General features: G+C 42.8%; 1 protein-coding gene across 1 annotated transcript; it reads left to right on the top strand.

Moving 5' to 3' along the window:
- Positions 1–16,607: 16,607 nt before the first annotated feature.
- On the top strand, positions 16,608–23,702 carry LOC129812710 (uncharacterized). Its single transcript, XM_055864523.1, has 2 exons — positions 16,608–21,580; positions 22,088–23,702. The coding sequence occupies exon 1, from the start codon at positions 18,661–18,663 to the stop codon at positions 20,395–20,397; it is 1,737 nt and encodes a 578-aa protein (XP_055720498.1). The 5' UTR covers positions 16,608–18,660; the 3' UTR covers positions 20,398–21,580; positions 22,088–23,702.
- Positions 23,703–26,599: the final 2,897 nt, after the last annotated feature.

The raw sequence follows: 26,599 nt of genomic DNA, 5'->3' as shown, positions 1-26,599 counted from the left end.
GTTCCTCTAATTAAGAGTCATATTTAGGTAGGCGTTGTCACAGTGTTCGTTGTGGGTGATTGTCTTCCGTGTCTGTGTCTGTACACCACGCGGGACTGTTTACGGTTTGTTCGGTTTGTGTAGCCTATGTTTCCTATTCGTGCGTTTTTCTTGTTTTATGTAAGTATGTCGTCTAGGTCTGTCTACACCGTTTGTTGTTTTTGTTAGTTTAGTCAAGTTCGTGTTTTCGTTAATAAAATATGTCATTTCACTACGCTGCGCCTTGGTTCCCTCAATACTCCTCCTCTTCAGATGAAGAGGAGGAGGACTGCCGTTACAGAATCACCCACCAAATCTCCAGAACCAAGCAGCGGAGTAAACGGAGTAAGGGACAGGAAAAGAAGGAGGAATGGACTTGGGACGATATATTGGACGGGAAAGGTTGCTACACATGGGAGGAGATCCTGGCTGGTAGGGATCGCCTCCCATGGGAACAGCTGGAGGCACTGAGGAGAGCAGAGGCAACCGGAGAAGGGAACCGGAGTTATGAGGGGACCGGAGCTAGATTGGGTATTGAGCCAGGTGTCATGAGGCCGGCTCAACGCGTCTGGTCTCCAGTGCGTCTCCTCGGGCCGGCATACATGGCACCTGCCTTACGCATGGTTTCCCCGGTTCGCCTACATAGGCCGTGCGGGTTATTCCACCTCCCCGCACTGGTCGGGCGACCAGGACCTAGTACCTACAGTGCCTACACTACGCACTAGGCTACCAGTGCGTCTCCTGAGCCCTGTTCCTCCTCCACGCACTCTCCCTGTAGTGCGTGTATCCAGTTCGGTGCCTCCAGTTCCGGCACCACGCACTAAGCCTCCTGTGCGTCTCCAGAGCCCTGTACACACTGTTTCTTCTCCCCCTACTAATCCTGATGTGCTTGCCCTCAGCCCGGTGTCACCAGTGCCGGTACCACGCACCAGGTATAGAGTGGGCTTTGAGAGTCCAGTGTGCCCTGTCCCTGCTCCCCGCACTAGTATGAAGGTGCGTGTCCTTAGCCCGGTGCCTCCAGTTCCGGCACCACGCACCAGGTCTACAGTGCGCCTTATCCGGCCAGAGCCATCCATCTCCCCAGCGCCATCTGAGCCATCCGTCTCCCCAGCGCCATCTGAGCCATCCGTCTCCCCAGCGCCGTCTGAGCCATCCGTCTGCAATGAGCCTGCAAAGCCGCCCGTCTGCCATGAGCCTGCAAAGCCGCCCGTCTGCCATGAGCCTACAGAGCCGTCCGCCAGACAGGAGCCGCTAGAGCCGTCCGTCAGACAGGATCTGCCAGAGCCGCCAACCAGACAGGATCTGCCAGAGCCGCCAACCAGACAGGATCTGCCAGAGCCGCCAACCAGACAGGATCTGCCAGAGCCGCCAACCAGACAGGATCTGCCAGAGCCGCCAACCAGACAGGATCTGCCAGAGCCGCCAACCAGACAGGATCTGCCAGAGCCGCCAGCGAGCCATGAGCGGCCAGAGCCGTCAGAGAGCCATGAGCGTCCAGAGCCGTCAGCCTGCCATGAGCGTCGAGAGCCGTCAGCCTGCCATGAGCGTCGAGAGCCGTCAGCCAGCCATGAGCGTCGAGAGCCGTCAGCCAGCCATGAGCGTCGAGAGCCGTCAGCCAGCCATGAGCGTCGAGAGCCGTCAGCCAGCCATGAGCGTCGAGAGCCGTCAGCCAGCCATGAGCGTCGAGAGCCGTCAGCCTGCCATGAGCGTCCAGATACGTCAGTCAGCCATGAGCTGCCCTTCAGCCAGAAACGGCTATATACCCAGAACTGCCCCTCAGTCCAGAGCTGTCTTTCTGTCCGGAGCTGCCTTTCAGTCCGGAGTTGCCCCTCTATCATGATCTCCCTCTCTATCTTGATCTACCTCTTTATTCTGATCTATCCCTCTGTCTTGTGCTATCCCTCTGTCTTGATCTATCTCTCTGTCCCGGTGTTGTCTCTGTCAGTGATGTTACCAAGAGGATTTTGTGGGGGTAGAATGAGGGTGGACATTTTTAGGGGGAGATGGAGGCTAGGATTGATTATGGTGGGGTGGGGACTTCGCCCGGAGCCTGAGCCACCACCGTGGTCAGATGCCCACCCAGACCCTCCCCTAGACTTTGTGCTGGTGCGCCCGGAGTTCGCACCTTATGGGGGGGGCTATGTCACGTTCCTGACCTATTTCTGTTAGTTTGTTATATGTGTTAGTTGGTCAGGACGTGAGTTTGGGTGGGCATTCTATGTTTTCTGTTTCTGTGTTGGTTTATTGGGTTGCCTGGTATGGCTCTTAATTAGAGGCAGTTTTTCGACGTTCCTCTAATTAAGAGTCATATTTAGGTAGGCGTTGTCACAGTGTTCGTTGTGGGTGATTGTCTTCCGTGTCTGTGTCTGTACACCACGCGGGACTGTTTACGGTTTGTTCGGTTTGTGTAGCCTATGTTTCCTATTCGTGCGTTTTTCTTGTTTTATGTAAGTACGTCGTCTAGGTCTGTCTACACCGTTTGTTGTTTTTGTTAGTTTAGTCAAGTTCGTGTTTTCGTTAATAAAATATGTCATTTCACTACGCTGCGCCTTGGTTCCCTCAATACTCCTCCTCTTCAGATGAAGAGGAGGAGGACTGCCGTTACAGTGCATGACACAAGTCATTTTTCCAACAATTGTTTACAGACTTATAGACTTATAATTCACTGTATCACAATTCCAGTGGGACAGAAGTTTACATACACTAAGTTCACTGTGCCTTTAATAAGGACAACAAAGTCAAGGTATTGGAGTGGCCATCACAAAGCCCTGACGTCAATCCTATAGAAAATTTGTTGGCAGAACTGAAAAAGCGTGTGCGAGCAATGAGGCCTACAAACCCGACTCAGTTACACCAGCTCTGTCAGGAGGAATGGGCCAAAATTCACTCAACTTATTGTGGGAAGCATGTGGAAGGCTACCCGAACCGTTTGACCCAAGTTAAACAATTTAAAGGCAATGCTACCAAATACTAATTGAGTGTATGTAATCTTCTGACCCACTGGGAATGTGATGAAAGAAATAAAAGCTGAAATAAGTCATTCACAATACTATAATTCTGACATTTCATATTCTTAAAATAAAGTGGTGATCCTAACTGACCTAAGACAGGGATATTTTACTGGGATTAAATGTCAGGAATTGCGAAAAACTGAGTTTAAATGTATTTGGCTAAGGTGTATGTAAACTTCCGACTTCAACTGTATATATGGTCATGCCATGGTTCATTTAGCTATTTGATATAGAATTTCAGGACCCATTTTAGGTATCCAAAAGATGTATAGAAAAATGATTTGATAAAATATTGAATTTCGTCTATATTACTATGGCCCCTAGAAACGCATTGAATAACAGTCAAAAATAAATCATAAGGAAAAGGTTCTTAATTGTCTTTCCTATATCTAAGACATAAAAGAAAGCTCAGGATATATATATATATATATATTATTTATTTTACACATAGTGAACCCTTTTGTTTGGGGTAGGTACAAAACTACCTCCATACTTCCATTAATTGATTTAACCGGTACCCGTACTCTATCTTGGCATAGCCATAGCCTTTCATCAATTGTAATATTAAAATCAGATTCCCATCTCTCTCTTGACTTATGCACATCTGATTTTGGGCATTGTTGCATTAGCAATGAGTAGACTCTGGATCAGGATCTAAATGAGCCATGTTAATTATTGAGCACTTGTTCAGTACTTGATAGATTATAAGTAATATCTCCAAGCGTGCATCTGAGAAAGGTTCTTAACTGTAAGTAACAAAATAAATGCTTATTGGATAACTGGCATTTCTCTTTCAGTTGCTTCAGTACTCCATATTCATAGCAATATTCTACATGTGTTATCCCCTTCTCATGCCAATGTTAGTAATTTTTTTATCCAAGATCATTGGCAGGAATCTGTTTTGCCACAGTATCAGGTATGATGGTAAGACCCAGATGCCGACAACGTTGAATTAACAATAGTTTAATAATCCAACAGGGGCAGGCAATAGACAGGTGAAGGCAGGCAGGGGTCAGTAAACCAGAGGTGGGGCAACGGTACCGGACGGCAGGCTCAGGGTCAGGGTAGGCAGAGGTCAGTAATCCAGAGATGGGGCAAAGGTACAGGTTGGCAGGCAGGCTCAGGGTCAGGGGCAGGCAGAGTGATCAGGCAGGCGGGCTCAGAGTCAGGACAGGCAAGGGTCAAAACCAGAAGGGCGAGAAAAAGAGAGACTGGGAAAAGCAGGAGCTGAGACAAAAACACTGGTTGACTTGACAAACAAGACGAACTGGCAGCAAACAAACAGAGAACACAAGTACAAATACACAGGGAATAATGGGGGAGATGGGTGACACCTGGAGGGGTGGAGACAATCACAAAGACAGATGAAACAGATCAGGGTGTGACACACAGAGGTGTTTTAGGTGACAATTCTCCTTTCAGACCAAAGAGCTTACGAATTTCATGCCAAGATCTTACTAAATTGATGGTACAGGCATTGCTCATTTTCGTTGCTATAGTCTTGGGGTTTCACTTGTAGATAATATTACTTCCAAACTCTATTAAGATCAAACATATCCACCTGAGTCCAAGATATGGCTGGTTCAGCTTAAAATAACAATGAAATACATTTAAGTTGCGCTGTCCAGTAATACATCTTAAAATTTGCTAGGCGTAGACCTCCAAAACTATAATCCCATATTCATTTGTCCAGACTCACCCTTGGAGTTTTTCTGTTCCACACAAATTGTCTTATGGTCTCATTAAAGGACTGAAATAAACTATTTGGTAGGGATATGGGTAAAAATTTAAATAGATACATCATCTTAGGCAAAACGTTCATCTTAATACAATGAATTAATTTTCCCAAACAATGTAAGAGGCAGATCTATCTATCTATTCAAGTAATCCACCACCTTCTGAACCAAGACAGAGTGATTTAGCTTATACACATTTCTTAAGTCATTATCAATTGTGATTCCTAAATATTTGAAGCCCTGTGGCGACCATCTGAAAGTACCTGTCTGTTCACAGATGCTGTAATCAAAGCGAGTCAGTGGAAGTATTTTACTTTAGTCCATGTTGACATGACCTGATATAGAGCTCTACGTACACCATAGCGTCTGTAGTTTTGAGAGGGATACAGTCGGGTCAGAGATGAACAAAATAATGTTGCCTGCGAACAATGAGATCTTGTGCATTATCAGGCACAACAGGTATGGCATGTAGCCTCGTGGTTAGTAACCGAAAGGTTGCTAGATTGAATTCCCAAGCTCACAAGTTACAAATCTTTCGTTCTGCCCCTGAACAAGGCTGTTCCTAGGCCGTCATTGTAAATACGAATTTGTTCTTAAATGATTTGCCTAGTTAAATAAAACAAAACAGAAAGCCCTTTATGCCAGGATCCGTTCTTATGGCCTCGGCCAGGGGTTCTATGCCTAACACAAAAAGGAGTGGGGAAAGTGAACAGCCCTGCCTACTACCTCTAAAGAGTGGGAAAGTAGCTGACATCATGCCATTAGTGGTGATCTTGGCTTGCGGTTTATGCTATAAAGTCTTAACCCAGTTGACAAACGAAGAACCAAAGTTAAATTTAGCAAGGACCTTGAATAGGTATGGCCACTTTTCAGCATGTAGAGATACTGCAATACTAGGATCGCCCCTCACACTGGCCAATGAAATTACTTTAAATAACCTGCGCAAATGATTAGTGGAGGATCTTTTCTGTATAAAGCCAGTTTGATCAGTGTTGATCAGGTTTGGTAAATATTGTCCTAATCTTTTAGCTGACGTTTTTGTAAGTACTTAAGGTATTATATTTATTTTTTTTATTAACCAATGACCGGTATGTTTCTTTAAGAGAGATTTTTTGGTGTTCCTTTTGTAATAATAGGATTTCATTCTCTAATTCAATTTGAACCCTTAGAAAGGCCTTTAATGTTATCCAATAGTACAAAATTATTGGGAGAGGACAGTTTGTTTCACAGAAAATAATTATTTGGTTACTGATAAATTGACAAAATTCTGCCTGTTTAAAAAAGCTGGGTTTAGGCGACATCTATAGGTCCCTTGAACTCCATTGGCCATCAACACAGAAAGTGTGAGGGGAGAATGATCTGAGATGGTTCTGGGTAAATACTCAGTTTCCACAACTCTATGGGTTGCGCTGACAGGAGAAAATAATCAATCTGGATATGAGAGTTATGAGGGCAGGGGTAGAAGGAGTCCTCTCTGTCTTGGGGGTGTCTTCGCGTCTCTCAAATTGAAGTCTAAGTCAGCCAAAGTGTATTTGGCTGACTTAGTCAATGAGGTAGCTTTAGCTGAGGATCTATCCAGAATCGGATCCAGACAAAAATGTAGGTCACCCCTAACCAAGAGGGTTCCCTGACATTCTGCTACCTTGAAGAATATATCTTGAATAAAAATATGATCATCATAATTAGGTGCATATAAATTTCACAAGGTCCAAGATTCAAAATACATTCTGTCATGGAACACTACGTAACATAATTGCTTTCGTTACACAGAAGTGTACATTCTTATTGATCAACACAACTACTCCCCATGTCTTTGTGTTAAATGAAGAGGCAAAAACCTGACCACCCATTCCCTATTTATCTTTTTATGTTCTACCCCTGTTAGATGTGTTTCTTGTATAAACGCAGCGTCAGTCTTTAGCTTTTTCAAGTACATTAGCACTTGTTTCCGTTTAACAGGTCCATTCATTCCACTCACGTTCCATGATGTACGTTTTACTGTCACGCCCTGACCATAGAGAGCTGTTTATTCTCTATGTTGGTTGGGTCGGGGTGTGATTTAGGGTGGGTTATCTAGGGGAATTGTATATCTATGTTGGCCTGATATGGTTCCCAATCAGAGGCAGCTGTTTAGGTAGCCATTTCCCCATTGTATTTGTGGGATCTTGACTATGTTTGTGTGTATTTGCGTTCTGCACTGCATGTAGCGTCACGTTTCGTTTATTCACGTTATTGTTTTTGTGCTTTAAGTTTTCTCTTCCAAATAAAAGGATGTAAACATACCACGCTGCATCTTGGTCCACTCCTTATAACGATTGTGACATTTATTATCTCAGACATATTGTTTACTCAATACATGAATGCAAATGTCAGGAATATGTCCAATAAGGGTGTCGGATATTCTATTACATATTTTCGGTGAGCCTGTAGTCAAACACATAATATAAAGCAAAGGTCTCTCACAAAACTGTACTGTAACATAAAGTAAACTAAACAAACAGTTCCCCTCCAGATAGTGGCGGACGTAAAGGTAATTGCGGACTGAATGAAGTTATGTAGAGCACTTCAAGATAAAACGTAATATTCAATATCAGCAAGTTAGACTAAAATATTAGCACTACATAATCTGGTGGGTGATAACCTTCAATCTGAATAATAACACAAAACAAATTTTAAGACTAGAGACATTTATCGACAAATATTACGAAAACAAGCAACACCCAAACATGACGGAGAGTAAGACAGGGGAACCTATTTCAAAACGAAAACGTGACTCTTCTACAGACACAGACGATTTAATATTTTCACCACCGGGAATGTTAAAGGTCGAAACCGATCTGTTAAAATCAATAAATGACAAACTGGGTATACTTGAATTAGTTAGTAAGGATATAAAAGAGTTGAAGGCAAGCCTCGAGATGAGTGATGAAAAAGCTGCGACATTGGAGAAGGAAACACACAAGCTAAAAGGGACTGAAACCGAAGTGAATGAAATTAAAAAGGAGAACACCGTTCTGAGGGAAGCCTTACTGGACATACAAACTAGATCAATGAGAGAGAATCTGGTACTTACAGGTATCCAGGAAAAAGAAGGGGAAGTTCCTGAATCTGTAGTTAGAGAGTTCCTCCTTACAGTGCTTCAGATCCCACGCGAAGCTATCGACAAAATCCAACTTGAACGTGTACACCACTTCGGACAGAGAGGCCAAAGGTATGAACGCCCAATCGTTGCCAAATTTGCTTAATTTAAATATAAAATAATGGTTAAAAGCCTGGGTAAAAGACTTGCTGGGACCAAAATTGGCATGAATGATCAGTTTCCGAAGGAAATTGCAGAACGGCGTAAAGTTCTGTATCCAATTTTCAAAGAAAATAGATTAAAAGCGAAACGAGCAGCTCTCGTTGTTGATAAACTATATATTGATAACCAGTTGTTCAGAGACACAAAGACTACTCCATGGTTATTTAAAAAATTACAAAGTTCTCATAGATGAGGAAAATAAATTCTAGCCCGGTTATGGATTGTAGCAATACAATAAAAAATATAGCTTTTCTATATATCTTCACATATTGAACACACAACTACTAATTCAACATAGTGAAGATAAAACTAAGTTAACAGAAGGCACAGTATGTGTGGATGGTGTGGTGTGTGTTTATTTGTAATATTTGGGAAAGTTGAGTGAGTAATGAAATGGCTGCATATCCCGAACCAATGTATTGCTGTGAGCCGGGGTATGAGAGGGCTTTCAATGTTGTTCAGATGATGGATATACTTTTATAATGAATTATACATCTTATTTATTTATTGTCCTATCGCGGTGGAACAGTTTTAAAATAAATTAAACATTTAATTTATTTGTTGTCCTATCATGGGGAACTAAATGATTTTTTTTTTTTTATATCTAATTATTTATTTATGATCCTATTTTAATGGTACGGTCCATGACCCTATACCCTAGACACCCACCTGAATGACCCAGATACTAAGGAGAAGTCCCTAACTGTTTTATGTGCCTGCTGTAAGCGGTCTGTTTGCAGACAAAATGAGGTCAGAGACCAAGAGCAGCACTGCCCCCTCAAGATTCTGAGCCTGCTTGGCAGGGTTGGTCCTGCAAAGCCAAAGCCCCCTAAAGGGAGAGCATACTACACAAGGAAATTCTCAAAGCTGCTAATGAGAACCTTGACAACCTTGTACCTAGCCGGTGGGGTGCCCCCACCCAGGCAGTGGCAGTGCTGGCAACACTAGCTGCAGTAACCCATGGGGAGGGGGTCACACTTTGACATTCAGAGAGGAGTATATTATTGTGACCCTGGTGGCACAAAATCAAAGTCTGACTGCTTGGGAATATGGTCAATACGGGTGACCGTATTGTGGGTGTTTCAGAGAAAAGGTGTACATTTTACCTCCATCATCTAGGATGTGACAATGGTTAATAAAATCTCTCAATTTCTGCCCATTTTTTGCGCGGTCTTGCAGGCCTTTCTCATGCAGCTGCAACTGTAAGTGCATTTGTAAATCAAGACCTTTCTTGAGTTGGGCTCTGGGATGGTGCAATTGTTGAGAATGGGAGCTTATGGTTGTGTGGGGGGGAAAGGGTTGAGTGTGTGTGGGTGTATGTGTGCATCCCACAACTGTTGCGAAGGAGTAAAATATGTTAGGGACAATAGAGGATGATCCACAGCTATATATAATACAAATCGAGGTGAGGGCGATGGAAATGCATTTGGCAGTTGATCTACCTCAATTCGGTAAATGGCACTGTGTCCTCTTTTCAAAGGATGGATCCCAGTCGGTTCAGGGCTATGGGATACAGGGGGTCGAGGGTGGTCTGCCGGGCATTGGGATGACAACCCAACTCGGGTTGGAGGGCTTTTAGCGGGTGGAATAGTAGGGACCAATTGGAGGTTTACTTAGTAGCAATGCAAATATCATGGTACAGCTATATAGACACTCAATCATCATGTTACTTTTTAATGGTACGTTTACAAACATATATTTTGATAAAAATAATTGAAAGTTGTGTCTCATTATGGTAAGTGGTGAAATAAGTATAGCCAGTTACAATTGTAATTTTTTTGTTGCCAACCTTACTTTGCTACCTGACAACTTTACGTTTTTTACTTTTTAATTACCGTTTATATTTTGCTGTGCGTTTTGTTGCCAACCTTACTTTGCTACCTGACAACTTTACGGTTGTTACTTTTTAATTACAGTTTATAGTTTTCGTTTTTCCCTCAAATTTTTTTTTCATTCAAATTTTTCACTCCGTACGCTTTATCTGGACATGGTTCGTCAGGACCTTCAACAGCCGAAGCTAAGTAGTAACATTAACATGATGCCTTCTAATTGCAGTCGCTGTACTCATAATATACAGGAAAACGATCGCCTTACGGCGATGATAGCTGTGCTATAGGCCCAGCTTCAGACACAATCGTTAGGCAAGGGTAATTTCAGTGTAGGAAAGGATGAAACAGCGTCTGTGCCACCAGTAAGTACAGATAGTAGTATAAATCCCCTTGCACAGTCCCCGCAGCCGGACAACTTTCTCATTGTTTCTGGAGGGAAATGCTGTGGGAATGCTCAACCGGTGTCGCTCATTCAGCCGACAGAAACTTTCAACCGGTTTTCCCCATTACGCAGCGAGTCAGAGTCTGAGGCCGAGTCTTCTCTTGTCTCTACTCCTCCCGTTACGGGGTCTGAGACGCCGAAGCTTCCTACCATTAGCTCTGACAAATTGAAAACCCTAGTCATTGGCGACTCCATTACCTGCAGTATTAGACATAAAACGAATCACCCAGCGATCATACACTGTTTACCAGGGGGCAGGGCTACCGACGTTAAGGCTAATCTGAAGACGGTGCTGGCTAAAGCTAAAACTGGCGAGTGTAGAGAGTATAGAGATATTGTCATCCACGTCGGCACCAACGATGTTAGGATGAAACAGTCAGAGGTCACCAAGCGCAACATAGCTATTGTAAATCAGCTAGAAAGATGTGTCGGCATCGAGTAATTGTCTCTGTCCCCCTCCCAGTTAGGGGGAGTGATGAGCTCTACAGCAGAGTCTCACAACTCAATCGCTGGTTGAAAACTGTTTTCTGCCCCTCCCAAAAGATAGAGTTTGTAGATAATTGCCCCTCTTTTTGGGACTCACCCACAAACAGGACCAAGCCTGGCCTGCTGAGGAGTGACGGACTCCATCCTAGCTGGAGGGGTGCTCTCATCTTATCTACCAACTTAGACAGGGCTCTAACTCCTCTAGCTCCACAATGAAATAGGGTGCAGGCCAGGCAGCAGGCTGTTAGCCAGCCTGCCAGCTTAGTGGAGTCTGCCACTAGCATAGTCAGTGTAGTCAGCTCAGCTATCTCCATTGAGACTGTGTCTGTGCCTCGACCTAGGTTGGGCAAAACTAAACATGGTGGTGTTCGCCTTAGCAATCTCACTAGGATAAAGACCTCCTCCATTCCTGCCATTATTGAAAGAGATTGTGATACCTCACATCTCAAAATAGGGCTACTTAATGTTAGATCCCTCACGTCAAAGGCAGTTATAGTCAATGAACTAATCGCTGATCATAATCTTGATATGATTGGCTTGACTGAAACATGGCTTAAGGCTGATGAATTTACTGTGTTAAATGAGGCCTCACCTCCTGGTTACACTAGTGACCATGTCCCCTGTGCATCCCGCAAAGGCGGAGGTGTTGCTAACATTTACGATTTCAATTTACAAAAAAAAAATGACGTTTTCGTCTTTTGAGCTTCTACTCATGAAATCTATGCAGCCTACTCAATCACTTTTTATAGCTACTGTTTACAGGCCTCCTGGGCCATATACAGCGTTCCTCACTGAGTTCCCTGAATTCCTATCGGACCTTGTAGTCATAGCAGATAATATTCTAATTTTTGGTGATTTTAATATTCACATGGAAAAGTCCACAGACCCACTCCAAAAGGCTTTCGGAGCCATCATCGACTCAGTGGGTTTTGTCCAACATGTCTCTGGACCTACTCACTGCCACAGTCATACTCTGGACCTAGTTTTGTCCCATGGAATAAATGTTGTAGATCTTAATGTTTTTCCTCATAATCCTGGACTATCGGACCACCATTTTATTACGTTTGCAATCGCAAAAAATAATCTGCTCAGACCCCAACCAAGGAGCATCAAAAGGCGTGCTATAAATTCTCAGACAACACAAAGATTCCTTGATGCCCTTCCAGACTCCTTCTGCCTACCCAAGGACGTCAGAGAACAAAAATCAGTTAACCATCTAACTGAGGAACTCAATTTAACCTTGCGCAATACCCTAGATGCAGTTGCATCCCTAAAAACTAAAAATATTTGTCATAAGAAACTAGCTCCCTGGTATACAGAAAATACCCGAGCTCTGAAGCAAGCTTCCAGAAAATTGGAACGGAAATGGCACCACACCAAACTGGAAGTCTTCCGACTAGCTTGGAAAGACAGTACCGTTCAGTATCGAAGAGCCCTCACTGCTGCTCGATCATCCTATTTTTCCAACTTAATTGAGGAAAATAAGAACAATCCAAAATGTATTTTTGATACTGTCGCAAAGCTAACTAAAAAGCAGCATTCCCCAAGTGAGGATGGCTTTCACTTCAGCAGTAATAAATTCATGAACTTCTTTGAGGAAAAGATCATGATCATTAGAAAGCAAATTACGGACTCCTCTTTAAATCTGCGTATTCCTCCAAAGCTCAGCTGTCCTGAGTCTGCACAACTCTGCCAGGACCTAGGATCAAGAGAGACACTCAAGTGTTTTAGTACTATATCTCTTGACACAATGATGAAAATAATCATGGCCTCTAAACCTTCAAGCTGCATACTGGAACCTATTCCAACTAAACTACTGAAAGAGCTGCTTCCTGTGCTCGGCCCTCCTATGTTGAACATAATAAATGGCTCTCTATCCACCGGATGTGTACCAAACTCACTAAAAGTGGCAGTAATAAAGCCTCTCTTGAAAAAGCCAAACCTTGAACCAGAAAATATAAAAAACTATCGGCCTATATCGAATCTTCCATTCCTCTCAAAAAAATTTGAAAAAGCTGTTGCACAATGTATACAAAATGCTTCAGTCTGGTTTTAGACCCCATCATAGCACTGAGACTGCACTTGTGAAGGTGGTAAATGACCTTCTAATGGCGTCAGACCGAGGCTCTGCATCTGTCCTCGTGCTACTAGACCTTAGTGCTGCCTTTGATACCATCGATCACCACATTCTTTTGGAGAGATTGGAAACCCAAATTGGTCTACACGGACAAGTTCTGGCCTGGTTTAGATCTTATCTGTTGAAAAGATGTCAGTTTGTCTCTGTGAATGGTTGGTCCTCTGACAAATCAACTGTACATTTCGGTGTTCCTCAAGGTTCAGTTTTAGGACCACTATTGTTTTCACTATATATTTTACCTCTTGGGGATGTCATTCGAAAACATAATGTTAACTTTCACTGCTATGCGGATGACACACAGCTGTACATTTCAATGAAACATGGTGAAGCCTCAAAATTGCCCTCGCTAGAAGCCTGTGTTTCACATATAAGGAAGTGGATGGCTGAAAACTTTCTACTTTTAAACTCGGACAAAACAGAGATGCTTGTTCTAGGTCCCAAGAAACAAAGAGATCTTCTGTTGAATCTGACAATTAATCTTGATGGTTGTAAAGTCGTCTCAAATAAAACTGTGAAGGACCTCGGCGTTACTCTGGACCCTGATCTCTCTTTTGACGAACATATCAAGACCGTTTCAAGGACAGCTTTTTTCCATCTACGTAACATTGCAAAAATCAGAAATTTTCTGTCCAAAAATGATGCAGAAAAATGTATCCATGCTTTTGTTACTTCTAGGTTAGACTACTGCAATGCTCTACTTTCCGGCTACCCGGATAAAGCACTAAATAAGCTTCAGTTAGTGCTAAATACGGCTGCTAGAATCCTGACTAGAACCAAAAAATTTGATAATATTTCTCCAGTGCTAGCTTCCCTACACTGGCTTCCTGTTAAGGCAAGGGCTGATTTCAAGGTTTTACTGTTAACCTACAAAGCGTTACATGGGCTTGCTCCTACCTATCTTTCTGAGTTGGTCCTGCCGTACATACCTACACGTACGCTACAGTCACAAGACGCAGGCCTCATTGTCCCTAGAATTTCTAAGCAAACAGCTGGAGGCAGGGCTTTCTCCTATAGATCTCCATTTTTATGGAATGGTCTGCCTACCCATGTGAGAGACGCAGACTCGGTCTCAACCTTTAAGTCTTTACTGAAGACTCATCTCTTCAGTAGGTCATATGATTGAGTGTAGTCTGGCCCAGGAGTGTGAAGGTGAAGGGAAAGGCTCTGGAGCAACAAACCGCCCTTGCTGTCTCTGCCTGGCCGATTCCCCTCTTTCCACTGGGATTCTCTGCCTCTAACCCTATTACAGTCACTGGCTTACTGGTGCTCTTTCATGCCGTCCCTAGGAGGGGTGCGTCACTTGAGTTGGTTGAGTCACTGACGTGATCTTCCTGTCTGGGTTGGCACCCCCCCTTGGTTTGTGCCGTGGCGGAGATCTTTGTGGGCTATACTCGGCCTTGTCTCAGGATGGTAAGTTGGTGGTTGAAGATTTCCCTCTAGTGGTGTGGGGGCTGTGCTTTGGCAAAGTGGGTGGGGTTATATCATTCCTGTTTGGCCCTGTCCGGGGGTATCATCGGATGGGGCCACAGTGTCTCCTGACCCCTCCTGTCTCAGCCTCCAGTATTTATGCTGCAGTAGTTAATGTGTCGGGGGGCTAGGGTCAGATTGTTATATCTGGTGGATTTCTCCTGTCTTATCTGGTGTCCTGTGTGAATTTAAGTATGCTCTCTCTAATTCTCTCCTTCTGTCTTTCTTTCTCTCTCTCGAAGGACCTGAGGCCTAGGACCATGCGTCAGGACTACCTGGCATGATGACTCCTTGCTGTACCCAGTCCACCTGGCCTTGCTGCTGCTCCAGTTTCAACTGTTCTGCTTGCGGCTATGGAACCCTGACCTGTTCACCGGACGTGCTAAAAAAAGCCAACTGACATTTACTCCTGAGATGCTGACTTGCTGCACCCTCGATAACTACTGTGATTATTATTATTTGACCATGCTGGTCATTTATGAACATTTGAACATCTTGGCCATGTTCTGTTACAATCTCCACCCGGCACAGCCAGAAGAGGACTGGCCACCCCTCATAACCTGGTTCCTCTCTAGGTTTCTTCCTAGGTTTTGGCCTTTCTAGGGAGTTTTTCCTAGCCACCGTGCTTCTACACCTGCATTGCTTGCTGTTTGGGGTTTTAGGCTGGGTTTCTGTACAGCACTTTGAGATATCAGCTGATGTACGAAGGGCTATATAAATAAATTTGATTTTGATTTGATTTAATGGCCTAGCAGATAACAAGAAAAGACGATCAGTATTTACCTGGCTAAAAGAGAAGGATTACAATATGTATTGTTTACAGGAAACCCATTCAACAGTTTTAGATGAAGTTTTGTGGAAAAAGAACTGGGGGGGGCGAAATATATTTCTCCCATGGGCAAAGCAATTCAAAAGGGGTGATGGTTTTAATTAACAATAATTTTGATCCAAATGTGCAAATTGTCCAAACAGATCCTCAAGGTAGATGGATTATTTTAAATATGTTATTGGACAATAAACAGATATGGTTTATTAACCTATACGGTCCGAATAATGATGATCCAAGTTTCTTTGAAAATATATTTAAGAATTGATCAACTCTACAAGCAACACTTGTTTCAGCTCTCGTTGGTGGTAGGAAGAGTGGACCAAAGTGCAGCGTGGAAAGTGTTCATGATTCTTTTATTTCAAAAACACTCAAACAAAATAACAAACGTGGAAACGAAAGCGCACAGTTCTGTCAGGCAGAAAACAAGATCCCACAAAACCCAAAAGGAAAATGACAACTTACGTATGATCCCCAATCAGAGACAACGATAGACAGCTGCCTCTGATTGGGAAACACACACGGCCAAAAACAAAGAAATAGAAAACATAGACTTTCCCACCCGAGTCACACCCTGACCTAACCAAACATAGAAAATAATAAGGAACTCTAAGGTCAGGGTGTGACAACACTAGACTCTATTATTATTGTGGGAGATTTTAATACGGTCTTAAATACCTCTATGGACCGGAAAGGAAATCACACTACAAACTATCACCCTCAGGCACTTAAGGAAATCATGACTGGCATGGATATATTGGAATTAGTGGATGTATGAAGACTTAAATACCCTGACCTAGTGAGATATACATGGCGGAGGCTTAATCAAGCTAGTTGTCTTGACTACTTTCTTATGCCATTCTCTCTGGCACCAAAAGTTTAAAATGTGTTGATAGGGGACAGAATCCGATCGGATCATCACATAATTGGCATATATATTACTCTTACAGAATTTCCACGTGGGCGAGGATATTGGAAATTTAATCAAAGCCTACTAGATGATAAATTGTTTAGAACTAGGACAGAAGAATTTATAACTGACTTTTTCCAGACATAACTTAGGTACAGCAGATCCCCGTATTGTATGGGACACTTTTAAGTGTGCCTTTAGAGGCAATGCAATTCAGTACTCATCTATAAAACAAAAGCAATTTAGATCAAAAGAGTCCATATTATCAAAGGAAATTGAAGGACTAACAGTACAGTTAGATAGCAATAAAAACGGTACTATAGAGGCACAGAATAAGTTAGAGGAAAAACCAAAAGAAATGGAGGAACTTCTTCAAGAAAGATCCAGTGTAATATACTGTATTATAAAAAATAAAGCGAACTGGATGGAATATGGGGAAAAATGCACCAAATTCTTTTTCAATCTTCAATATAGAAATGCTACAATTTTTTTTAATTAAAACTTGTTTCAGGCTCCTCCATCTCCACTAACTGAAACTAATTGTATGGATTTTTTCCCTAATAATATTGTAAAATTAACATTTGTACAGAAAGACTCATGTGAAGGCCAAATTATAGAGGAGGAACTGCTTGATGCAATTGGGGCCTTTAAGGATGGGAAAACTCCAGGGCTGGATGGCATACCAGTGGAAGCATAAAACACTTTTTTTGATATACTCAAAGGACCATTATTAGCATGTTTTAACCACTCCTATATAAATGGTAGATTATCAGACTCGCAACAAGAAGGTCTGATATCATTATTACTGAAACAGGACCCAAGTGGTATATATAAAGATCCAGTCCATTAAAAAAATAGGAGACGTCTTACACTTCAGTGTTAGATCCTAGCAAATCCTAGCAAAATGCTTTCCGCATAGAATTCAAAAAGTATTGTCAGATATTATTCATCCTATTCAGACAGGTTTTTTACATGGACGATACATTGAAAAAAAAAAAAAAAAAAAAAAAATTGGAGATAATATAAGACAAGTACTGGAAACAATAGAATATTATGAAATATCGGGGACACCAGGCCTGGTTTTCATAGCTGATTTTGAAAAGGCTTTTGATAAAGTATGACTGGAGTTTATATATAAATGCCTAGAATATTTCAATTTTGGGGAATCTCTTAGAAAATGGGTTAAAGTTATGTATAGTAACCCTAGGTGTAAAATAGTAAATAATGGCTACATCTCAGAAAGTTTTCAACTATCTAGAGGAGTAAAACAAGGTTGTCCACTATCGGCATATCTATTTATTATTGCCATCGAAATGTTAGCTGTTAAGATTAGATCAAACAATAATATTAAGGGATTAGAAATCCGTGGCTTAAAAACTAAGGTGTCATTGTATGCTGATGATTCATGTTTTCTTTTAAAAACCACAATTAGAGTCTCTCCATGGCCTCATAGAGGATCTAGATACTTTTGCTATCCTCTCTGGATAAAACCAAATTATGATAAGTGTACTATATTACGTATTGGATCACAAAAAAATGCTAATTTTACATTACCATGTAGTTTACCAATTAAATGGTCTGTGTTACGTTCCCCAGTTTCTGTGTTCTGTTTTGTATTTGAGTGTGTGTTTCAGGAGATGGCTTCCTGAAGTACTCCCCAACCAGCTGATTGGTCAACCCCAGGCTAATTGGTGATTGGAGCTGACCCCGCCCCCTCGTCAAGAAGCAGCTGACTCTAATCACCATTGCCACCTGAAGATAAAAGCCAGTGTTCTGCCCCAAGAGTTTTGGAGAGAGAGGAGAGAGATGAGAGAGAGAAAAATTAGATTGTGATATAGTGTTGGTTGTGTATCAGAAAGTTTGGTATGTACTGTTGTTGTTGGTAGCAGTTTTGCTATGTCCTGTGTTTGTGAGTGTTTGTGAAATCGTTAATAATTACTCTATTTCGTTTGTTCCCAGGGGGGAAGGAGAAGGCACTTTGGGAGTGCTTAGGCAAGAGGCCCGAGGGCATACATATACCCGTAGTATATTTACTGTCTAGGCACACTAGGTAAGACCTGGGCGGACCACCCCCTGTATTTTGGTTAGGGCACCAGGCGGTGTTAAGTTAGGTAAGTTAAGTGGGTAGGCAGGTTAGATAGGAGAGGGGGAACTTTGATATTTATTTTCTTTGCTTTGGTTCCGTCCAGCCCCTTTTCCCCATATTACCGTGTAAGAAAATAAATTCTAGTAAACGGTAAATTCTGCTTTTGTGTCATCCTTACTCGCACATACAGTCCATACCTCTTGCACTTCAGAGAGTTGAGTTGTAGCAGGGAGTTGCGTTCCCTCTTCTCGGAGACGTGCGTAACATAATGGGGGCTCATCCGGGATTCCATTAAACCCACCGGACCCTGCTGCACTGAGCTCTCTGTGGTTAGTGATTGAGGTGTGATGGTGGGTTGTGAGTTTGGATGACTTGTTTAGTTTGTGTTTTCAGTAGATTGTTGTGTACAAGATGGCTCCCTCAGCCATCTCCAAGTTCATTGAAGCGCCCTCTATTGATTGTTTGGTGAGGTTTCGAAAAGTAGACCTTATAGCTATAGCTGACCATTATGGATTTGTTATCCCTGAGAAAGCCCTAAAGGCTGAGCTTTTGGTGCTAGTCAGGGAGGGTTTAGTGAGAGAAAGAATTCTCTCATTGCAAGGAGAGGAGACGTGTAGACCTTCCGATGTCAAGTCGGAGGACAGGGCGGAGGAAGGGGTTGCTCGTACCCCCTTTACATTGCCTCGATTCGATCCTTTATCTTCTACTTCAGGTCGTTCAGACGGGACCGCTAGGCTGAAGGTGAGGCTGGCCCGGTTAGAAATGGAGCAAAAAGATAAAGAGAGACAAATGCATTTTGATCTTGAAATTAGGAAAATAGAAGCCGACAAGGAGGTGAGGATCCGACAACTGGAGCTAGAAGCTGGCTCCGGTACGACTCCAAAAGCTGCTCATCATCAAGCCCACTTTGATGTAAGTAAAAATATCGCTTTAGTCCCACCATTCCGAGAGTCGGAAGTTGATTCCTATTTCTCTGCGTTTGAGCGTGTGGCCGCTGCGCTACATTGGCCACTCGAGGTTTGGCCGCTCCTGTTACAATGTAAATTGTCTGGGAAAGCCCAGGAAGTAGTAGCTGCTCTCTCGCTGCAAGACAGTTTACATTACGAAACAGTTAAAACTACCGTGTTGCGGGCTTATGAGTTGGTGCCTGAAGCTTATAGACAGCGCTTCAGGAACCACAAGAAACCCTCTCAGCGTACTTTTGTTGAGTTTGCTAGGGACAAAGAGTCTCTGTTTAATCGATGGTGTTCAGCCAGCAAAGCTAACACCTTTGCTGATATTCGGGAGTTGATGCTGTTGGAGGATTTTAAAAGCAACCTCCCTGATAGAATTGTAGTTCATTTAAATGAACAGAAAGTGGTGACATTGGCCCAGGCAGCAGTGTTGGCAGATGAGTATGCTTTGACACACAAGACTGTCTTTGGTGCACCTCGTTTTGAAGGTAGACTGATTACGTCATCAGTGCCTCATTCAGGTCGCTTTTCCTCTGACAAGCCTTTTCATGAGATCCATGAATGTTTTTACTGTCACCAAAAGGGTCACGTGATTGCGGACTGCCCAGTTTTGAAAAATAAACCGAAACAGTCCCAGTCACCGTCCCCAAAAAGGAAAAGTTTGGGTTTAGTCAAGTCTTTGGCTCGTCCGTTGGTCCGAGGTATTGATTCAGCATTTGAGAAACCGGATCCTGTTTATGCTCCGTTTATCTCTACCGGTTGTGTTTCCTTAACTGGAGAACAAGCTGATCAAAAGCCAATTAAAATCTTACGAGACACCGGAGCGGCACAGTCAGTAATCATTACTGATGCTTTACCCTGGTCTCCTGAAACGTATTGTGGCTCACATGTTATATTACAGGGGATAGAGACAAAAACAGTACCTGTACCATTACACTGGGTCCACTTAGTGTCAGACTTGGTATCAGGACGTTTCCGTGTTGGTGTAGTGTCTACACTGCCAGTAAAAGGAGTCACATTGCTATTAGGGAATGATATTGCTGGTGGTAACGTTACTCCTGTGTTAGAGGTAGTAGACAACCCAGGAATCAAAATTGCAGATGAGAAATTGGTTCAAGCATTTCCACGTTTTTCCTGCTTGTGTGTTAACGAGGGCACAATCTCGCAAGCTTGGAGATGTGGTGGATTTGGCTAGTTCCATTTTTGAGGATATTGAAGTAGAAGACAATGCACCGAGTATTCCTTCTGCAAGTCCGACAGTTTTTACTCCTGTAAAAACTAAGGAAGGGGACTGCGAAATCGCACCACAATTACATGACATTCTTTTGTCTGTCACCCCTGAGAAGGTGATTGAATGTCAAAAAGGAGACACCAGTCTTCACAAGTGTTTTGCTTCGGTAATTTCCATTGAGGAAGCTAAAACTAGAGAGACTGCCTACTTTATGGAAGCAGGAGTTTTGATGCGTAAATGGGCAGCTCATGACACTGTTAATGACTGGAGTGAAGTGTGTCAAGTGGTTGTTCCTACACCGTTCCGACAGCAGGTGCTGTCACTCGCCCATGACCAGGCGTGGTCTGGACATTTGGGGATCACAAAGACTTATAACCGGGTCCTTCGTCATTTTTTCTGGCCAGGTTTGAAGTCTGACGTGGTCCAATTTTGTAAAACATGTCACGTATGTCAACTCACTGGGAAAGCGAATCAAACAGTTCCTAGAGCACCGCTCTACCCGATTCCTGTGGTGGGGGAACCGTTTGAAAGAGTGATAGTTGATTGTGTAGGTCCATTGCCGAAAACCAGGTCAGGTAACCAGTTCCTACTAACAATAATGTGCAGTGCTACTCGATACCCAGAGGCTATTCCTCTCCGTACTATTACGGCTAAGACTGTGGTGAAGGCACTGGTGAAGTTCTTCTCTACTTTTGGACTCCCTAAAGTAATCCAAACAGATCAGGGATCCAACTTTATGTCCAAAATGTTTTCAAATGTGTTAAAGACGCTGTGTATTTCCCATCAGGTCTCAAGTCCGTATCATCCAGAGAGTCAAGGGGCTCTCGAACGCTGGCATCAGACGCTGAAGGCAATGCTACGCAAGTATTGTATGGATACCAGTACCGATTGGGATGAGGGGGTGCCCTTTGTCCTATTTGCTATTAGGGAAACGATACAAGAGTCCTTAGGGTTTAGCCCTGCTGACCTTGTGTTTGGACATACCCCAAGGGGTCCGCTGAAAGTGTTGAAGGAGCATATCTTATCTCCTACACCGAGTAGCGCCCCTAAAAATGTGTTGGATTATGTCAGTAAGATGCGGGAGAGACTGCACGCCGCATGTGCGTTAGCCCAAAAGTCTCTTTCCTCTTCGCAAAAACGCATGAAGGTGCTGTAACGAGTGACGCTCTCCTCAGCCTCAGATGAGGTGAGGAGAGAAGGATCCTCAGACCAAAACGCAGGCTTTGGGAAATAAGCCATCTTTATTTAACAACTATGATGGCAACACGAAACGAAACAAAACACTTTCAAACTACAAAACAAGAAAACGACGTCGAACGAAACCTGAACATAAACTTACATAACTAAACATAAACTCACGTACAGGAAACAGACGACATCGAAACGAAACGAAACAAACAAACGCTACAGTCCAGTGTGGTACGAACAAACATACTGACACGGAAGACAATCACCCACAAACAAACAGTGAGAATGCCCTACCTAAATATGACTCTTAATTAGAGGCAAACGCAAACCACCTGCCTCTAATCAAGAGCCATACCAGGCAAACCGAAACCAACATAGAAACAGATAACATAGAATGCCCACCCAACCTCACGTCCTGACCAACTAACACACAAAAACTAACATAAATAGGTCAGGAACGTGACAGGTGCATTATGACAAAAAGGCTGTTGGCCGTTCTTTTGCACCAGGGGATCAAGTTTTAGTTTTGTTGCCAATTCCTGGCTCATCTCTGTCAGCACGTTTTTCTGGACCATATTTGGTGGAAAAGAAACTCAGTGACACAAACTATGTGATAAAGACCCCAGATCGAAGGCGTTCTTCCCGTGTGTGTCATGTTAACATGCTAAAAGAATATTATGTATGTGACTCTCCAGACAGCTCCTCAAGTAAGCCGGTCCAGCCCGCCGTCTCCAGTGTGGCTGCAGTGGTGCTGAAGCCTGGCTGGGACCTAGAGGAGGATAAGGAGGATGGGTTGGAGTTACGCCATACGTTACAGCAGTGTGAACGCCTATGTAATTCAGAGATGCTGAAGAAGTTACCCTCTCAAATGGAACATTTGGATAGCGATCAAACTAAGGACCTTATCCTATTGATATACAGTTTTCTCAGTGTGTTTCAGGACGTTCCAAGTCGCACGTCCATCTTGGAACATGACGTGGATGTGGGCAACGCTGCTCCTATACGTCAGCATCCGTACCGGGTTAATGCAAAGAAAAGGGAGGTAATGAAAAGTGAGGTAGCTTATTTATTACAGAATGACATGGCAAAACCCAGTAACAGCTGCTGGAGTTCCCCATGTATTCTTGTTCCTAAGCCTGACGGTACGTCCCGCTTATGCACGGACTATCGTCGAGTAAATGCAGTTACAAAGTCTGATTATTTTCCTCTACCTCGATTAGATGACTGCATTGATAGAATTGGCTCTGCTTCTTACGTTAGTAAGTTAGATTTGTTAAAAGGTTATTGGCAGGTGCCTCTGACCTCTAGAGCTTCTGACATATCGGCTTTTGTTACGCCTGATAACTTTGTACAATACACTGTGATGCCCTTTGGCATGTGTAATGCACCTGCTACTTTTCAGTGTCTAGTTAACATTGTGTTTGCAGATGTGCCAAATTGTACTGCATACCTTGATGATGTGGTGATACATTCGTCTACTTGGTCTGATCATCTCTCCACTTTGAAAAGTGTGTTTCAGCGGTTGGAGAATGCTTCTTTAACCCTCAATTTGGCCAAGTGTGAGTTTGGGAAGGCTACGGTGACTTACTTAGGGAAACAAGTGGGACGAGGTCAAGTGCGCCCAGTAACTGGCAAGGTGGAGGCAATTGTTGCTTTTCCTGCTCCCACGACTCGACGCCAGTTGCGCAGATTCCTAGGGATGGTAGGGTACTATCGTACATTCTGTAAGAATTTCTCTACGGTAGTAGCTCCCCTTTCATCTCTGCTTAGTCCCAAGGTACCATTTAGGTGGTCCAAGGACTGTAACCATGCGTTTGAGTCCGCTAAAGCGCTACTTTGTAGTGCCCCAGTGCTTGCCGCCCCCAACTTTGACAAACCTTTTAAGTTGGAGGTTGACGCTAGTATAGTGGGGGTGGGTGCGGTTCTCTTACAAGAAGATGAAGACGGAGTGGATCGGCCCGTCAGTTTCTTCTCCCGTAAGTTCAACTCGTGTCAGTCAAGGTACTCCACAATTGAACAAGAGACGCTAGCTTTATTGCTAGCCTTACAGTTCTTTGCTTTAAGATGTGGGAACCAGTGCCTTGCCTGTAATGGTCTTCAAGGACCATAATCCTTTAGTGTTCTTAAAGCAAATGTACAATCAGAACCGACGCCTTATGCGGTGGGCTCTGATTGTACAATGATATAATGTACAGATAGCCTATATGAGGGGCTCAGCGAATGTGGTTGCTGACGCTCTATCACTGGTTTACTAACTGGGGAAGCATTGGTTTTTGTTATTACAAACTGTATGTTTGCAATTTGTGGTGGGCGTGTTACGTTCCCCAGTTTCTGTGTTCTGTTTTGTATTTGTAACGGGTGACGCTCTCCTCATCCTCGGACGAGGTGAGGAGAGAGGGATCTGAAGACCAAAACGCAGGCTTTGGGAAATAAGCCATCTTTTATTTAATAACGATGATGGCAAACACGAAACGAAACAAACACTTTCAAAACTACAAAATAACAAAACGACGTTGACGAGACCTGAACATAAACTTACATAACTAAACATAAACTTACGTACAGGAAACAGACGACATCGAAACGAAAACGAAACAAACAAACGCTACAGTCCCATGTGGTACGAACAGACATACGGACACAGGAGACAATCACCCACAAACAAACAGTGAGAATGCCCTACCTAAATATGACTCTTAATTAGAGGCGAACGCAAACCACCTGCCTCTAATCAAGAGCCATACCAGGCAAACCAAAACCAACATAGAAACAGATAACATAGAATGCCCACCCAACCTCACGTCCTGACCAACTAACACACAAAAACTAACATAAATAGGTCAGGAACGTGACAGTATTTGAGTGTGTGTTTCAGGAGATGGCTTCCTGAAGTACTCCCCAACCAGCTGATTGGTCAACCCCAGGCTAATTGGTGATTGGAGCTGACCCCGCCCCCTCGTCAAGAAGCAGCTGACTCTAATCACCATTGCCACCTGAAGATAAAAGCCAGTGTTCTGCCCCAAGAGTTTTGGAGAGAGAGGAGAGAGATGAGAGAGAGAAAAATTTGATTGTGATATAGTGTTGGTTGTGTATCAAAGTTTGGTATGTACTGTTGTTGTTGGTAGCAGTTTTGCTATGTCCTGTGTTTGTGAGTGTTTGTGCAATCGTTAATAATTACTCTGTTTCGTTTGTTCCCAGGGGGGAAGGAGAAGGCACTTTGGGAGTGCTTAGGCAAGAGGCCCGAGGGCATACATATACCCGTAGTATATTTACTGTCTAGGCACACTAGGTAAGACCTGGGCGGACCACCCCCTGTATTTTGGTTAGGGCACCAGGCGGTGTTAAGTTAGGTAAGTTAAGTGGGTAGGCAGGTTAGATAGGAGAGGGGGAACTTTGATATTTACTTTCTTTGCTTTGGTTCCGTCCAGCCCCTTTTCCCCATATTACCGTGTAAGAAAATAAATTCTAGTAAACGGTAAATTCTGCTTTTGTGTCACCCTTACTCGCACCTACAGTCCATACCTCTTGCACTTCAGAGAGTTGAGTTGTAGCAGGGAGTTGCGTTCCCTCTTCTCAGAGGCGTGCGTAACAGTCTGACGGAGATGTGGACATACTCGGTATTCAAATCCCAAAAGAAAGAAATGATCTCACTCCAATAAATTTTTATAGAAAGTTAGCAAAAATAGATAAGATCTTGCTACCATGGAAAGGAAAGTACCTGTCTATTTGTGGAAAAATCACCCTGATTAACTCTTTAGTCATATCACAGTTTACCTATTTGCTTATGGTTTTGCCTACACCTAGTGACCTGCTTTTTAAATTATATGATTTTTTTTATTTTTTTTTATTTGGAACGGAAAGCCAGATAAAATTAAAAGGGCCTATTTATATAACGAATATGAATTCGGAGGGCAGAAATGATTAAATATTAAAGCATTAGACCTTTCACTAAAGGCATCAGTCATACAAAAGTTATACTGAAATCCAAACAGATTCTCTAGTAAATTGGTACGAATGTCTCATCCTATGTTCAAGAAGGGCCTTTCCCCTTTATTCAGATTACACCTGCTCACTTTCGGTTGTTTGAAAAGGAAATAATCTCCAAAATATCTTTATTTTTTAAACAAGCCTTAGAAAGTTGGTTGCAATTTCATTTTAATCCACCTGAAAAGACAGAACAAATAATACACCAAATATTGTGGTTAAATTCAAAATACTAATTGATAAAAAAACGGTATTTTTCGAAGATAAAAAAAAAAAAAGGTAATATTTTAGTGAATGATATCATAAATAGGACTGGTGGAGTTATGTCACACATGCAGCTAACACAGACATATGGAAATGTCTGCTCTACCCAAAATTACAACCAATTAATTGCAGCATTACTACAAAAATGGAAGAGGCAAGTAGAAGGGGAAAAAAGTAAGGAACTTGTATGTCGGCCCTGTATTAAAGAACATAAATGGTTAAAGAAAAGTGGGATAAATAACAACATATACCAATTTCATTTAAGGACCAAAAAACTGACAGCTGTGCCATATAAATTGCAAAAAAGTTGGGAAGAGATTTTCGATGTACCCATTCCATGGCACATGGTTTGTGAATTGATACGCAAAACAACGCCGGATTCAAAACTTCAAATTTTCAATTTAAATTACTATACAAAATTCTTGCAACTAATAGAATGTTATATATATGGGGGATACAATCTTCCCAGCTCTGCAGATTTTGCTGTGAGGCAGAGCCATTAGATCATTTATTTTGGTATTGTCCATATGTAGCTCATTTTTAGTCACAGGTCCAGGAATGGCTGAAGAATTGCAACATTTGCCTAGAATTTACGCTACAGATAGCAATACTGGGTGATTTGAAAAGTGTCACGTTCCTGACCTATTTCTGTTAGTTTGTTGTATGTGTTAGTTGGTCAGGACGTGAGTTTGGGTGGGCATTCTATGTTTTCTGTTTCTATGTTGGTTTA

This window comes from Salvelinus fontinalis, chromosome 16 (genome assembly GCF_029448725.1).
Source record: "Salvelinus fontinalis isolate EN_2023a chromosome 16, ASM2944872v1, whole genome shotgun sequence".
Classification (NCBI taxonomy): Eukaryota; Metazoa; Chordata; class Actinopteri; order Salmoniformes; family Salmonidae; genus Salvelinus; species Salvelinus fontinalis.
This window is presented reverse-complemented; position numbering and strand designations above follow the sequence as displayed.

Coding starts and splice junctions, on each gene's coding strand:
- LOC129812710 (XM_055864523.1), top strand. CDS start 18,661: ATGGCTCCCTCAGCCATCTCCAAGTTCATTGAAGCGCCCTCTATTGAT.